General features: G+C 40.3%; 1 protein-coding gene across 5 annotated transcripts in view; it reads right to left on the reverse strand.

Annotated features, from left to right (window-relative positions):
- The window catches only part of PDE4B (phosphodiesterase 4B), a 486,699-nt gene that overhangs the window by 172,226 nt on the left and 296,655 nt on the right, over positions 1 to 17,818 (reverse strand). Inside the window, exon 1 of one of the 5 annotated variants that reach the window (XM_070592241.1) lies at positions 5,212 to 8,864. The exons of the other annotated variants lie outside the window; for them this stretch is intronic. Within the exon in view, the coding sequence (XP_070448342.1) occupies positions 5,212 to 5,261 (50 nt within the window). The 5' untranslated portion in view covers positions 5,262 to 8,864. Of the gene's footprint in view, positions 1 to 5,211; positions 8,865 to 17,818 lie in introns of those variants that run through there. 5 annotated transcript variants of the gene reach the window in all.

The following is a 17,818-nucleotide window of genomic DNA, read 5'->3' on the forward strand; positions in this document are numbered from 1 at the left end:
AAGCTTTTTGCATAGCTCTTTCATGGCGTTTCTCAGATTGTCTTCTAATTGACACGTGTCTGTCTCTCGCTGGAGGACAAGCTCCTCCTAGGCAGGAACCTAGCAAGGACTAATTCTTAGTGTTTTATCACTAAGGCCACTGAGCACAGAGCATACCAGAGTCATACCCTCAATGAATATTCAGTTCGAGAACGAATGTAGTTTTATTCTATCATAGAGAAAGATTAACTGTGTGGTTAGCTGTCATTAGGATGTCTCTTTGTACACCATCCACACCAAAGTTTGGACGATAAATAAAGTTAAGAAAGATTTTGCTTGAAATAGAACTATTTTATGTGAAATAGCATAGCCTTGTTTTACTAAAAGCTGATTCAGAGGCAGGGTAATTCAAAAGCTAACTTTTAATTAGTCAACACAAATATCTTTGATAGAAATACTAATTTCATGACTTGATTATCTTTTAAAATGCTTAATTTCATCTGTGCTATAATCATTTGGATAAGTCGAGGAGTATAGTTAAGATGTTTACTTTCTTCAACCTTCTAATTATCATGAGAAAATTAAATTACTGTGTTAGTCTAGGAAGGAAGTCCTGGCCATCTAACCCACACTGTGATCAGCACAGCACAGCTTGCTTTGGGGGGCTGCGATTTAAAGCAGGGGATATTCCAGGAGTGGAAGTCCCTGAAGCTTCTAGACAGTGCCTACACCCCACTGCAGTACGAGATCTGTGGTTTTGTGGGTGGGACCCTCTCACGACATTGATGTTATCAATCAGAAAGCTGCCTGCCTCTTTACCAGTGACCTCCAATCTTGGAATTTTTCTTTAGTCTATCTGCACCTTAGAGAATCTTGCTTTTGTTGATTCAACTATGCAGTGAAAGAGCAAGCTGCCTCTCTGACAGAGAGGCAGGTCTTTAGGAGCGAGCTAACATCCCTTCCTGTCATCAACTCTCAGGGTAATTTTAGGTCTACTGAGCTGATAGCCTGAGCTGTCTGCATTCAACCAGCTTTTAATGCAAAGCACTTTGTAGCTTTTAATACTGAGTAAGAATATGTGTTTCTTCTTGGTCTTTTCTCTCCTGAAAAAAAAAGAAACTTTGCCTGACTGTCAAGGAAATAATCTCATGGAAAAAGTTTATTTTTCTGCTCCAAATTTGAGGCAATTCACACTTCTTTTGCACCCCCCTGGACACCCAGCTTCATGCTGCGCACAGCAAATACATGATGATTGATGGATTCCTCTGACTTACAAGTGTGTGCTCTGCTTGAGCAGACTGTGTGCAGTTCTTTTAAATAGCATAGGAAGGAAGATGTAATGCAATTCTTCAAATATTATATACATTTTTCCTCATCAAAGTAGGCTCACAGGTATTCACTCATCCTGCTTGTGCTTTGGCTAAAGTCTCAAGAGAAGGATGATGTCTATAGCATAGGAAAAAATGTGAATACACCTTTGAAAGTCCTGAGTGCTTATATTCCAGCTAAACAAGTTAGTTGTTGATCAAAATCAGTTTTTCTGCTGTCTGCACCTTTCAGTGATTATCGGTAAAAGACAACGTATCTGAGTTTTTGTCAGTACTCAAATTTTACTGGTTTTTACCTTCATCACAGGGACCTGGTCTCAGGCACATTTCTTCTCATTCTTGGCTTGGGTAATTAAAGCAAAGGCTCTTCTTTGAGCTAAACAAAAAAAAAGGTATCAGGCCAGCGTGCTCTGCTTTGGTGGCCTGGGTTCGGTTCCCAGTCGCAGACCTACACTGCTCTGTGCTGGCGGCCCACATACTCAAAAATGGAGAAAGATTGGCACAGACATTAGCTCAGGGCAAATTTTGCTCAGCACAAAAAAGAAAAAAAGAAAAAAAAAGATATCCTTCCACGAGAACTACACACAGGATTGCAACCCAATGGTTGTCAACATTAGCTCTTACACAGTTTGAGCATTAGCTTGTGTGCAATGTTTATCAGTGACAAATACACTCTGTTGGCTCTATAAACTTTCTTATATTTCAAAGAAGAAACAACTATTTACTGATTTCTGGAAATGTCTACAAATTTTAACTTAGCTTCTAATATGATTGCCATGGAAGCCAACAGGGTTTTAGGTTAAGTCCATAATCTCACCCACTAAACATACTAAGTGTAGGTGTGTCCTGCTTTAGGGAACCAAGTAGTACAAAATACATACATACAAAACAAATAAACTGGGAAGTAATTTTGCTATAAAAATAATTCTTATTGCTAAAGGATTTCCGCTAGGGTTCCTTTCAAGTTTAGCTCCCCTAGTGCATTTAAGTGATTGTTGACATATAATTAATTGATGTGGGTGTAATTGAAAATGTAGAGCTCAATTTTATTTTCTTACCTGAATTCACCACTAGCTGTAGTTCAATAGGAAGAAAAATGTAGGTAAAGTAACAAAAAATATATAAGTCAAATAAGTTCAACTGGAAACAAGATAAATTTACACTTAACTCTTAGGGCTCATAGAAAAAGAGATAAATCTTTAGCAGGTAGAGGACTTATAAAGATACCCTCGGCAGGTTCCCAAGCCTTTAGGTGTCAAACCACGAAAACATTTCACCACTTAGAATGCAACAGTCTAATTGCAAAATTCCCTTCTGATCATTGCAAATTGCCATTTAAGAGTTGACCAAGCCGTTGGGTCACCTCAAAGATTATAGATAAACACAAATAGACTTTTGTGGGCTTAGCAGACAGCACTTGCCTGAATTTTGTCTTCCTAAAATAGAAAACCACTCGACTTCTATGGATGCCTCCGTCACTTCCACAGAAAACACCCAAACCTGCCTCTGCCTCTAGGCTGGCCCCACACAATGGCTCATGTCCTTCCCCGCTTCAGGACCCTGTAATTATCCCTCACGGGTTTTAGAATAAAGTTGAAGCTGTTACGAGGGCTTATCCAGCCTGCTCTGTCTTTTCAGCCTTGTCTCAAGTCATCACTTCTCTTCTTCTGATTTGGAACAGAAGCAGATTTTTACCAAAACGAATCATGCTAAGCTATGTTTTGCCTGGAAAGTCTTTCTTCTGATTTCCTGTCTAGTTATGGCCTACTTATCTATCATAATTCTAGTTATGGCTCACTTTCTTTGTGCCTCAATCTGATATAGGTATATCCAAAACACACATTATTGTTTTAAAACATTGATTTACTTCTGGGTTTACTCTATCTGATGGTTACATAACTTTGGATCCCAGAGGCCTAGCACTGTACCTAGTACCTAGTAAATGCTCAGTGAATGTATGTTGGAAGGATGAGCGAATCAACCATTTCAATGGATAAGTAGAATTTTTAAAAAGTTGATGTGAACAGCATATCATTACTAAAAAAATCTTCTGGATTTTCAACCAACTTATAAACAATGTGAAGGTGATGAGACAAGGAGTAAAGAAGCTAATATTTGTTGAGTTAAATCTTCGGGCCAGGTACTGTGCTAAGTACTTTTACATCTCATTTAAATACCACAATCAGACACATAATATTGGAATTATTTTTTGTACTTCATTTTTAATATGAACTTAGTATTTATGGAGTGCTTCATATGTGCCAGTAACTATTAGGTGATTCACGTCACATCACTTACTTTCACAGCATTTCAAGGGAAGCATTATATTCACAAACAAGAACAATTAGTTCTCAGACCTGCCCAAGGTCAGACAGTTGGTACCAATGAAACCAGGATTTTCACCCCTCTTTGATGGGGTTCTCTAGGCAGCGTTTGTTTCATTGAAACAACATCACATCACCCAAACAGTTTTCCAGGGGTCCATTAAGATATTGATTGATAGATATTTCAGCCCTTAAAAAGGTTTTATGGTTAGATAAGCTTAAATTACTTTTTCCTTTTTTAACATATGCTCTTTTCAGAAATTCACAATGACATTAGCTGCATATCACATCTCCAAAACCATCAAGAAAGCTGCTTGACTGTTTAACCAAATGTCTTCCAGCTTTAAGAAACCACCTCCTTTTTCTTGCTTCACAGACCATGAACACACCACCCTATACAGGTCATGACGGCCTTCAATGGAAGTTATACTAAAGCGGGGCACAAGGGATTCTTTTTTTGACCCCCTTTGCTTTTTAATTCTCTTTTTGATGAGAAGGCTAAAAATTCTAAGTTCTTTTTCCTTTCATGTCCCCTACATTTTCAACTGACCCTAGAAAAAAATGTCATCAGGAAAAATTGTGGTCTGATTTATGAGAACTAATTATGCTCAAAATTAAGAGTAGGAGCACTCTGCTTTTCTGATTTACTCATCAACACTACCAAAAGCGCTTGCTGGATGAACCATCTGAAGCCACACTGCTAGGCGCTGTGCACAAAGTATGCCAGCCATCGCTTCTGCCCTCTGGAAGCCTTGGGATCCAGAGGAGCTGGAAATTTAAATAATCCCCAACAAGCAATGCCTATGTTTAAAATGTATGCTCAGATTCCTCTGCTTTGATATATATGTAAATCAGGGACTATGAGATGACCCAAGGGTAAACCAGTGTAAAATCACAAAAATCATTACTTGGTTCTAGTCTGTGACATCTCTTGTCTCCCACCTACCCATAATTCCATGTTTCTTACCGTCTTAACCCTCAAAACAAAGACACAGCTCACAGACATAGAAATATTTTAAACAATGCAACATATTTTACATGTCTCTCATAGCTCTAAAAAACAAGATTTAAAAAATATTCAACTATTGATTAGCCACTTAAAAATATATATTTGAGAGTGGTTAAAAAAATATATATATATTTGGAGGTGGTTAAAAATCCTTACAATTTATAGTAACTGCTCATTACCCTATATTTCTTTCTGTAAGAGTCTAATAGAGGAAAGCTTTTCAAAAATAGTCTTATTTTAAACTCCAAGTCAAGAAAAATGAATATCATTCACAAATTTTACCCTCGCCTATGGAAATGAATAATTTATTCTTGCACAAAAACTCCACTCAATTCACTATCTACTCCTATAACTTAAAAAAAAAAAAACTAATGGAAAGAACTTTTACTATATGAATGTGCTGAGAATTTTTCCTAAAAATCATAATTTTACAGAGCATAACACTTTCCCCTAGAATTTTTGCTTATTTTTAATTTCTTGTTGTTCAGTGATTTTAAATAGGAAACCATGTCCCGGCTCTCTTCCTGAACTGTCAGGTAAGTTTGTTGTTCACAGTGTCAGCAACACCTACCAGATCCATGAATGTCGCCGAGGAGGAGGTAAATCACTGACGTGCAACATCCTGGAGAGCTGGTGCTCTATCGGTGGCCCACTACTCGGGGACTTAGTTCCTTTTCATTCATTTCCTTGTTTTCTTGCTGCCACATAGTTACTGCTTAGCCCTTTTTCCTTTCATTTTTCTTCCCGATGGCATGCCACTTCCCATTGCACAGTAGATATCATTTTCGATGTGAATACAAATGACTTAGCAATCAACATGGAAGCATTCAGCTGGAACATCATCAGTAGTTTCCTTTAGATATCAAATGAGAAAATCGATTTGCAGTCTAATCTGAGTGATAGCTTCCCATGGGGTATGCAGCCATTCTTCCAATTTACCTCAGAAAAGAAAAGAATTTGAGTTCCCAAAATTGTTGAAAAATCTCTCTTTAAACAGTGTCCTCGGTTTTCTCTCTCATTTTGCGTTTTCTCCTCCATGCCTGGTGATATGTCAGCATGTTTCCGGGCTTTCTTTTAATCCAAGTAGTGATCAGATTCATCAGGCAGCACCCCGTCTCCGTCTACCTTTTGCACGGCGTTTGGAGCTCTCGAGCCTCCTGTCGGACTCGTTCGCATTGTTTAGCCCATTCAGAGCATGATGAAAGAACACCTCACACAGGAGGTCAGATTTCCTGAATGACATATGTTGGACCACAACAAAGGAGAAAACCCTGGAGAGATTATAAGTCCTTTTCATCGCAGGAGATTACAGAGCAAAGAAAATATCTATGTTACACAAAGAAATAACAGTGTGACTGGAATAAGGAATCCAACTTTGCCCAGGTTGGGGGCCAGCACCCCTGACTGCTCTAAGCATACTGGTGTGTATCTAAACTTCCGCCTCGGGCCCAGGAAGATTGGCCTCTAAGCAGATACGACAGCCGTTGAAGGCCTCTGGGATCATTATTAACAGAGTCCAGCAGTAACAGGTCCCAAGAGCCTCAGATCCTCAAAGAATTAAAGGCATCTCCCAGAGTGACAGATTATACCTCAAAGACATTCAACAGAGAGGACAAGGGGCTTGGCATTCCGGATCTCCGAGTAGAATATGCCATGGCTCACACTGACAGCGCGGGTTTGCAATCAAATGAGAAGACACATCTGAATGGCTTCCCCTTTGTCTACTGTTTGAGGACTTAGACTTATTTATCATCCTTCTGGACGCTGATAATCCAATATTTTAATTGGTTCTGTGCTCCTAGAAGGGATACATGGCTTCTTCTTTCAGATTTGCCTCCACCTTTCAACTTCCCAAACCTCACAACATCTTGGAGAAGCTGACCTTAGAGCAGGACTCATTCTCCACAATGGCAGTAACAGGTTGAAAACAAATATAGGTACACGGACAGTCAAAACTTAGACATGGAAATCAGTTTTCTAACTGGACTTCCTCTTGTGTTCATGTCCCATTAGAGTCTATTTTCAAAATAGCAGCCAGGGTAATTCCCGCAAATCCCAAGTCGGGTCACATCACTCATCAACTGAACACCCGCCAATCAGTCCCCATTCCATGCAAAGAGAGAGCTGCAGTCCTCACAGTGGTCTACTGGGGCCTAGACAGGATCCCCGTGGCCTCCCTGACCCACAGCCTCGGGTTCCCCCTTCCTCACTCGCTTTGAGCTGCACTGGCCCTTTCCTGTGCCAAGGACATGCCAGGCAGGCTTCTGCACCAGGAATTTGTCAATGGGTATTCTCTTTGCTTACAATGCTCTTCCCCAGTTCCCTCCATGGCTCATTCCTTCTCTTCTGTAAGTCATTGCTCACACGTCGCCTTGTGATTGAGGCCCAGCCTGACGACCCCCACCCCAGCCCTCTCTTCACCTTGCTTTCTTATTTTGGGCATGGCACTTATCGCCTTCTAACATACATAGTTTATTTCTCGTGTGTATCATCTGTATCCTCCCACTAGCATGTGACTCCGTGAGAACAAGATTCCTCTATTTTATTTGTGCCTAGCACAAAGTAGGTGCTTAATAAATAGTTATCAAAAAATTAATCAATTAATAAATGAATAAAAACAAGGGCCAGTCCACAGGCTTACAACTAACAGGAAAGGAGACAGTTGGCCCAGTTTATAATTAAATAAAAGTAGATTTCATGAAAATAATTTTTTGAGTCAGTGTGAGTGTTCAAGTAACTCTCCTATAGAAAAAGGCTTTATTCGCTCTTGCGGTTGAGGGAGCAATGCAATTGTTGAGAAGGACTAAGCAGAGAACAGAGAGGCGTTGGTGAATCCGAATCCAACGCGGCAGCATGATGACCTTGGAGAAGGCTAGTAAAGGATTGTTCGCAGAGTATAAAGGCAACAGAAAACTAGCAAAGCTATCTGGGATGACTGGATAAAGGGAATTTTAAAGATGACATGTGGCCACCTCATCACCACGACCACAGCCAGAGACTATGACTTGCTCTTGGAAACAGAAAAAAAGGCACCTTATACTCTTTTTCAATTCCATTGGGTTATCAAAAGCTTAAGTTCCCTTTTTAAAAAAATAACAGCTTTATTGAGGTATAATTCAATACCACAAAATTCAGCTTTATAAAGTGTCCAATTCAATAGTTTTGGTATATTCACAGTTATGCCACCATCACTACTATTCAATTGTGGGACACTTTCATCACCCCCAAAAGAAACCCCATCTTCATTTACCCCTCCCCAGCCCCCGGCAACAACTAACCTACTTTCTGTTTCTATAGATTTGCCTGTTCCGAACATTTCATACAAATAGAACCATAGCATAAACTTTTTGAGGTTCATTCACGTTGTAGCATGTATCAGTGCTGCATCCCTTTTTGTGGTTTAATAATATTCCATTGAATGGATATACTACATTTTGTTTATGCTGATTGCCATTGAATTCTTTCCACCTTTGGGCTATTCTGTATGTATAATGCTTCTATGAATACTCATATACAAGTTTTTGTGTGGATAGTTGTTTTCGTTTGTCCTGGATATACCTAGGCATGAAATCACTGGGTCATATCATAACTTTATGTTTTCCATTTTGAGGAATAACCAACTGTTTCCAAAGTGGCTGCATCATTGTACAATGTCATCAGCAATATATGAGGGTTCCAGTTTCTCTACATCCTCTCTAACCTTTGTTATCGTCTGTCTTTTACATGATAGCCATCCTAAAGTTTGTGTAGTGGGATCTCATTGTCGTTTTGATTTGCATTTCCCTAATGACTAAGGATGTTGAGCCTATTTTCATCTTGCTATTAGCCATTTATGTATTTTCTTTGGAGAACTGTCCATTCAAATCCTTTGCCCATGTTTTAATTGGGTTATTTGGCTTTTTGTTGTTGAGTTGTAAAATATATATTCCAAAATATATAAAGATATAGATTCTGGAAATAACTCCCTTATCAGATATATGATTTACAAATATTTTTTCCTGTTCTAATGGTTTTATTTTCCTTTTTTTTTTTTTTTTTGCTGAGGAAGGTTAGCCCTGAGCTCACATCTATTGCCAATCTTCCTCTTTTTTTTTGCTTGAGGACGACTAGCTCTGAGCTAACATTTGAGCCAATCTTTTGTCACTTTTTACATGGGTCACCACCACAGCATGGCTGATGAGTGGTACAGGTCCACGCCTGGGATCTGAACCCACAAACTTAACCACTATGCCACAGGGCCAGTCCCTTCCTTTCACTTTTTAATGGTGCCCTTGGAAGCACAAAAGTTTTTGGTCTTAATGAAGCCCAAGGATACAGTTAATAAGCCAGAGTGGCAGCGCAGGGACTCAAATGTAAGTTAAAGAAACTAAGTCTGAGAGACACAGCTTGCTCAAGGTCACTCATGTAGAAGATCCCAGAGTCAGGACCCAAACTTCAGTCCTCTGACTCTATTTCATGTGCCGCATGCCTTAGTGCCTATAAAGATCTTACTGGACTTTTCATAAGAGCAGAACCACTGGTAGTGGAAATTCCTGAGGATGGGGAAAAAAGGCCATATTTATGACATACATTACTCTCGGATTATGTCTGCAAAATGGCTCTCTTTGGGATTGGTACTAAAGCATGTCTTCCAGGTGAGAGGGCTGGGCCACCACAGGAAATAAATAGAAGAAAAACGGTGGCAGAGACTTGCGTGCTTATAGACAACACATCTCAAGATTTGTGCTTAAAGCTCCTGAGGAGGAAAAGCAACAGGGAGTAAATGCTACCTGCGAGGTCAAAGACACGTAGGCCACCCATCAACAGCTAACAGCATGAAGGACACGAAACAGCTCCCCCGAGCAGGCAGCTTCACCTGGGATTAAGGCATGCACCAGTGCCAGGGGCAGGTCTTCCACAGCCTCGTGCTGAGAACCCGAAGTGTGATGGGCAGCTTGACAGCCTTTAAGTACTGAAACAGGGCAGCATTTATTTTACTCCACTAATTTTTAACCTCACTAGTTTTATAAGACATTTTAAAAATTATTTTGCTCAGGAACAATTTTACATGCTGAAATCTGACTTAATTGGTTAAAGTCTCTTGTAATAAACAAGTCTCTCAACAACATCTTAGGGGCAGAAGAATTTGAAAAGTTCTTTCCAAGCCCTCTCCTTACATGAGTATTTCTTTGATATGAAAAATCAGAAGTTATCTTATTTGGCTTAGAAATTATGAGTGAGGATAATGATTAATAGTAGGAATAAGCCATACTTTTGTTACTACCACAATAGTACTTTGGAGTTTCCAAAGAACTTTCATGTATATCATTACACTTAATGCTCATCACAGCTTCTGCAGAAGGCATCCTTATCTCCATTTCAAAGATAAGGAAACTGAGGTTCAGTTAAGTCTCAACAAACATCAGTGTGTCAGGTACTATGCCAGCTATTGCCACCTGTGCAATCTTATGGACCACTCGGGCCACCACTGGAGGCAGGTGTTGCAATTCCATTCTGCAGATGAGCCCAGGCAGAATTAAAAGTCACCCAACCTGATAGCCAGTAGGAGGCAGGAAGGGATTTGAAAGCAGCTCTTTGGAGTCTAAGGTAATGCTCTTCTAGTAAGAAACCATAGTTTCTGAGATAATGTTTATAAACAAAACTGTATTTGACAAAAAGTTTTCATGGTGGGAAGTTATATTTTGCTTCTGAGCCTCAACAAGAAAAACAACAATGACAATAAAAATAGCTCACATTCATTGAATCCTTACTATATGTCAAACATTGACTTAAGTAAGCACTTTGAACTTATTATCCTTTAATCGTTACGACAACCTCTATTATTATCTCAATTTAGGATACTGAAAATTCAACCTAAGAGAAGTGCAGTAATCTATCCATGACCACAGAATGGCTAACTGACTGCAAGTCACATTGAACTGGGTCTTTTGTTTCTTAGAGGCAAAAAACACAACAGATAATTCATTTATCCATTATCCCAATGACTGATAATCCTTAACTCGTTCCTCAGTTTATCTAAGGTCCAGTATCGTCTTATCCATACACTGTGACCAGAAGCCAGCACAGACTGGGTAGCAAGCTGAGATCTGTAATCATGGAACAGAGAGAAGTTGGCTGGCTTACCCGAGATCTGATCACGCTCTAACAACGTTTACCAGCTCTGTTAGACGCTAATCCCAGATGACAGCGTAACAGAATATGGAACAGCCTCTTTCCCTTGCCTGAAAGCTTCAGAGTGCTAGATTCTATGTGTCAGGGGGATTAAAGGGTCACCGGAATGGCAGAAAGAAAAGTAGCCAGGTCCGTGAACCTCACCGCCAGAGAACCTAGTGAAAGTCCAGCATGTCCTGTGCATTCGTTTTCAATTAGGGATAAAGGGAGCAGGTAGAAAACCCCGAAGCCTCAAGGCACCTTGGCACTGACCACTTCGTGCTATAAAAGCCTGGAGCTTCAAAGACCCTCACATACCAACACGGAGTAGGGCACTTTTTTTCCGCAGTCAAAAACTCTTGGATCAAAACCAGAGCCATTTGATGAGTATGTACTTGGCATTGTTAAGTACCCACATTGGCAGTGATGAGCGTCAAGGGCTTAGCATGGCTTCTCTTTCAATACTCCAAAGAATATTTGGAAAGAAGCTTATAATTTTGACAGCATGCAATCCATTTTAAAGATAATGGAACCAAAGATCCAAGAGATTAAGTCCCCTGCTCGAGGTCATAAAACTCGTGGGTGAACTGGGTTCCAGCCCAGATATGTTTGGCTCCAAAGCTCTTGCTCTTTGCACTATCCAAAGCCTGAGGAGAATATCAGGCCCACCACTTATCAGCTGTGTGTCCCAGGATAAGTCATTTATAACACCAAGCCTCAGTATCTGCATCTTTAAATGCAAATACTAATAGAACTGCTTCCATGATGAAGCACAAACAGGTAAACATATAAATAATACTACTGAGCCCAAAGGTTTGGTAGATAACTGAAGTAATTTGCATGAAAATATCTGGTAAACAATAAAATACCGCATAAGTATGAATTAAAAAGTAATTGGAGCTTCTGTGGAAAAGAGATTCTAAAAAGATGAATTGATTCTCTTATTCAGAGAATTGAGTGTTAAACCAGAAACACAGTCGGAGAAAGATTATCCTGATACTTTAGACTCGGGAGATACTCAAAAGGCTTCCATGGGGGACAAGTTCCCAACACCCAGTCTAAGAACACAGTCCAAAGAAAACAAAGGCCACTCTGTGTGTGTGCATGTGTGTGTGTATGTGTGTGTTTCTGTTCAGGTTTGCATGCCTGTGCCTGTTTGTGCATGTCGGTGCTGAAAGGCGCTTCACTGGACTGACTTTACCTCTCAGTGTGGACGCCTGGACAGCTCCAGATGCTCCTAGGGTTGTTGAGTGCTCAATCTGAATGCCAAAGAAAGGTGCTTGTAGCAACCATTCCAAAATCATGTGTCTCCAAGATATGGGAGTGTATATTACAATTTCAAGGAAAAAAATAAGAACTGCCTCTTCATCATTCAGAAGGTTGGTTGTTTCCGGATATTTTTTAATTCCTTCCTGACAGGGCACACACGTCGTTTAGGATCATTCTGATCTGGAAACAATAACATACTGATGTTCTGATAGCGCCACCCTACAGTCATTGCAGGAGGGCTGCGAGCCCGCTTGGCTCTGGATCCTGAAGTCTGATGGAGGCCCCTCCTCCTGACAGCTATTTGTCTTTAGATTTAAATAAATCTTAGAGGCCCGAGAGTATAATTAGATCTTTAGAGGCACTGAGAATCAATTTGTCTTTAGAAAACTTTCCATGAAATAAAAGATCTCAGAGGTCACTGGGTCCAACTTGATCATTTTACAAATAAAGAAACTTAAGTAGAGATGTTTGGGGGCCACTTGGAAAGTTAGAATTTTTGTCTATAACCACATTAGACACTTGTCTCCATTAAAAAACAAACAACAATAACAAAAACCTAAGCAGGTTGTGTCATATGTTAAACTGCTTGTAAGTGCTGCCTCTTTTGGAGGGGTAGAAAGGAGCGGAATACAGCAGGGTACACAGAGCAGGCGGCAGTTAGAAACCCGCAGACCCGCATTCAAATCTCAATTAAGCCACTCCACAGGCAACAAATGATTGAATTTCTCTATACCTTGGGGGTATACATCTATAAAATGGAGATAATACACCGTACTATTTAGGGCTCCTGCAATTGCAAGTGCCAAATATACAATTAAAATGGACATGAGTAAAAAAGAGGAAACTATAGCTTATATAATGAAGCCGCTGAAAAAACTGAAAGGGTAGAGAAAGTGCTAACTTCAAGGAAGATTGAACAGAAGGATTCGAACACCTTTGGGTCTCTCTGTCTCTGGGTGTGTCTCTATTCTTCTCTGTATATCCAGTAAATTCTCTCAGTCCAGCTCCTCCTGGTGGGATGTGGTCATGGGCCACAAATTACAGCCTTGCGACTAGAGGGAAGAGCATTTCTTCCCCTTGTTACTCACTGTAAAAATCCTGTGTGAGGACTCTACGTGGCTTATCTTTGGTCACGTGATAACATCTCTGGCCATCAGGTGGGGAGCTGTATGCAAAGTCTCTATTAAAACATCCAGTGGTTGGGTGAGAAAGAAGCATTTCCCAGAAGAAAAAGGAGGCTATTCTGGACAGACAAACTATAACTATCCACTATAAAACCTACTTCAGGAATGCAAAGGTCACATGAGGTAGCAGACTTAAAATGCTGGGCACGTAGTTGGTGCACAATAAATGGCAGCTGCCATATCCTACTGTAAATCTTCTTGAAGTAATTTTAAATGTCTTCCAGGCAAGTGTGGGGAGCACTGAATTCATGGGCAATAAAGACAAGGAATGTGAGTTTTTAAAGTAATGTCTATAGAGGAAAAGGAGGATGTTATCCTAGAAGCCAGGGCCTGGGATCCTCAAGATTCCTCAAGTCTGTGCCCAAGGTTCTATTGTCCATGACACTTTATGTAGAGAGGATCTGAAGCGGCTTTAATAAACTTGTGTTTCCTCTTCTGCTCTTTTAGTTTCACTGGATCAAAATTTAAAAATCTATAAATTCCTGTTGTTTAGGGTGGTTCTCCCTGTCACTCTTGGCACTGTGCCTAAATCTCCACGGTGCACCATTAGTGTGAGACAACTCCAAGCCAATGGAACGCTGCTGATGATCCTACCACAAATCCACGCCCTTCCAACCCAAACTGCAATTATGTAATTGCTCAAATATGATACATCTTCATTTATCTAGAAGAATCTGAAATCAACGTTCTCAAAATGTTTCCTCGGAATATTCTGGAGATACCAAAAAATAGAGAAAGGTGATCACTTTTTACATGACCTTTGGGTCATGGAAAGGGCACTCAACCTCTAGTCAGAAGACTTATATTCAAGTCTCATTCTCTTATTCAACAAATATTTTTTGGGCATCTATGATAACACAGCCCTCTTGGACTTATATTCTAGTGAGGGAAAGAGGGACCTAAAGAATTAAGCAAATATTTAATATATTGACAGGTAAGTGAACAAGGAAAAATAAAATGGGTTAAGGGACAAAAAGATACAGGATGGTGGAGGAGGGATCACTTTTGAGTAGGACCAGAAGGAATCAAGGGAGTGAATCACAGGAAAATGTGGTAGAATATTCCAGAGAGGTCCAGTAAGTGCAAATGCACTGAGGTAGAAATAAACTTGGACAGAAAGAGGGGAGCTTGATCATGTAGACCATATAGGTTCTGGAAGAGACTTTGAGTTTTAATTAGAATGAGAAAGAAATCCCATGGGATGTTTCTATACTTAAAAAGACTGCTAGGTGGAGAATGAACCGCAAAAGGGGAAAGAAAGGAAGCAGACAGCACAGTTAGAAAGGTATTCCAGAAATCTAGGCTGGTGATATTGGTGGCTTTGCCCAGGTTGGTAGAGGTAAAGGTGGTGATAAGTGGTCGGATTCTAAGTACATTTGGAAAGGGGAGTCAACAGGACCTACCAGTAGATCGATGAAATGCTGGACCCAAAGAAAGAGAAGCATTAAGGATGACATCTAGGTTTTTGGCTAGGGCACTCGGATGAATTCAGCACTACTTCCTGAGAAGGGAACATGGGCATTAGAGCAGGATTTTCCAGAGTTCTGCTTCAGGAATATAAGCCTTAGGTGCCCATCAAGAGAGTTAAGGAGACTCTTGGATATACAAGAAGGAGCTTCAGGGAGAGAACTGGGTTGAAGATATAAATGTGGGAGTCATCAGTTTGCAGACAGTGTCAAAAACTGAGGTCTGGTTGAGATCACCTTGGCAATGAGTGTAGACAAAGACAAGATGAGAGACAAGAATTGAACAGTAGACACTTAGAAGTCTGGAGGAGGGGGAGCCAGAGAGGTAGTTGGAAAACCCTTGCAATATACCGTCTGAAGCCATGTGGAGAAGAGTGTTTCAAGGAGGACGGATTGACTTGACAAGATGGAAGTTCCTAATTACCTTCATAAGTGCAATTTCAGCAGAGCTGTGGGGATGAAAACCAGATCTGAGTTGACTGAGGGAAGAACGTCAGATGAGAAAGTAGAGACAGCGAGCATAGACAGCCCTTGGGCTTTGCTGTAAAAGAGGAGACACATAGGGTTTGTTTTTGGTCGGGAACACCTTAGTATGTATTATCCCCAATCTGAAGTATGGAGATATTATAATGCTTGCACATTGAAGATAATGGTCCAATGGAGATTGGGAAATTGAAATAGAAATAGAACATTAAATGTGAATGTGCTTTGTAAGTTAGAAAACACTATACAATTTTCAGGTGTTCAACAATTTGACCTGAATGAACATTTATAGTCTAACCTTTCATAACCCACATCTCACAAAACATTGCATCATGTCCCTTTTACAAATATTTATGATGACATCATAAACACTATCCTGACTACTTCTTGTTTGTGTTCAACCCATAAAAGTTGCTTTGTTGGTCACAATAATAGCTAATTGAGTTTGAAAAAGGATGAAATTGTTCATGTTCCGATGAACTCACCCTTTTAGCTTCCTTTTAGTCACTCATTCCTACTGGATCTGAAGCCAGATGAAAACACAAATGCCACTTTTTATCCACTCTAACAATAACATATCAAATGCTTACTATGTAGAGGGCAATAGTAGGTTTTATGAGATTTACATAATTAATATCATTTAGACACTAAATCTTAACTTGTCTCTTAAATCCACCTTTACTCTGTCCCATACTTTGCATTTCCACTGATTCTGACACGTGCAAAGGCAAGGACATGGAACAGCATAATATATTTCGTGAATGACCTTGGCTTTATAGAAGCATAAAGTACAAGAAATTGGGCAGGGGCAGGAAGTAAAGCTGGACAAGCAGGCAATAAATGTCTCATACTAATTTGGATGAGAAATATCATCAATGATTTTAAGCAGGGAATATCATGGTTTGATTTGTGCTTTGGAAAGGTTACTCTTTTGACGGCGGATTAGAAGAGGATGCGTAAGAAGCAAGCGTACCAGGAGCTTCATTCATTCAATGTTTAGAGTACCTACAGGATGCCAGCAATTGCTCTAGGTTCTGGTGATACCACCAGAAGAAAACAAGCCTGTCCTAGTGGTAATAACTATATTAGATATATATTATAATATAAATGTATAAATAAAATAAAATGTAATATATGTTATAACATAAATATATAATAAATAACCTAGTGGCAATAGCTGACAGACAGGTAACTAATATATGATCAAATCTTGGGTGCGTTAGGGACAGTTAACCAATCTGTGGACAACCCTGCTGAAAATTAATTTGAAAAATACATTTGTAGAAAAATTAAAATGAGTATGAACCAGGGGGTATCTCTTTGGAGGCACACATTTCCGAAGCTCAAAAGTTATGAGGTAGTGGGAGTCTAGGGCAGCCATGATGTGCCACGTGATGTCATGAGGGAGCCGAAATTATAGGTAAGCAGAAGACATGAGAAAAGAGAAGAGACATGTAGGGCAGGAGGAGCAAGAGGAAAATGGAGCAGCTCTACAGAGGGAGGAGAAATGACGAGGAAAAGAGCTCACTCAGCTAACCAGAGAGAAACAGATAGCGTCCAGGTTTCCAGTGCTCATTTCAGTCCCCATCAAGATGCGTCTTGAAAACTCCAGCCCTATGATCTGAGAAAAGTCCGTGTAGGTCTGTATTCCTCATCACCACACGGGACCTGGAAAAAACACTTTCCTGGCTGTCTTTACCAGCTTATTCTTTGAGCAAAGGCTAACTAAGGGTGGATGGGAGAGAAGGGCATAAAGAGGTTTGGGTTCTCAGTTCATGCAGAAATAAAAGATATTTGAAATCATTTTTCTATTGTAAATGAAGCATGTGTAGCCACCTTTCCACTCAACAAATGCCTCCAGAAAGACTGCCAGCTGACAGTATTTCAGAATGTGCATTGCAGAACAAAAGAAAAGGGCGTGTTTAATTCACAAGGTACTTTATCCGTGAACGTGAATAAAGTGGACGATAGCAAACAGAAGGATCAAGGACGCCCCCAGGCATAAAAGTGGTTTCCCTAAGGCGCCTTTTCTTCCTCCTCGCCCCTCTCCACCCTTCAATCCCCTTTCATCAAACCTGTCCCCTGGATGTGCTCAGGGCTGATTCTATCAAAGAACCACCTGGTCATTCCAGGAACGCTTACAGGACATCCATGTGTTTGCTACTATGCTAGATGTTGGAGTCAGAGAGATGAAAAACACACATCTTTTTCCCTTTGAGAGCTCAGCCTAGTGGAGAACTCAGGTGAATGATAAACAGGTAAACAATGGAGGATGACAAATGTATGTTGTAACAGGCACAGAGTGCTCTGGGGACCCAGAGGAGAAGCCGCTAAATCCTCTGGGCAGTGGTGTCTTCCACGGAGGGCGATTAACTGTCTTAAAGGAGGCGGCCACAGCACAGAGGCAAAGAAGGAAGGGAAAGGAATCTGAAAGCCATATCAGCATACGTATTTAGTAATTCCTCCCGGGTACATTTGAAGATGGGATAATTCTGAACCCAAATGAATGGATTCCCAATGGTAGCATAAGAGGCACCGTGGTGTCTTAGCAACAGAGATATTTTTGGATCAGTTGACGCCTTTGATGCCCCTCAGATCACACCGTTCGCACTGCTCCTTTACGGGT

This window comes from Equus przewalskii, chromosome 24, assembly GCF_037783145.1.
Source record: "Equus przewalskii isolate Varuska chromosome 24, EquPr2, whole genome shotgun sequence".
NCBI lineage: Eukaryota > Metazoa > Chordata > Mammalia > Perissodactyla > Equidae > Equus > Equus przewalskii.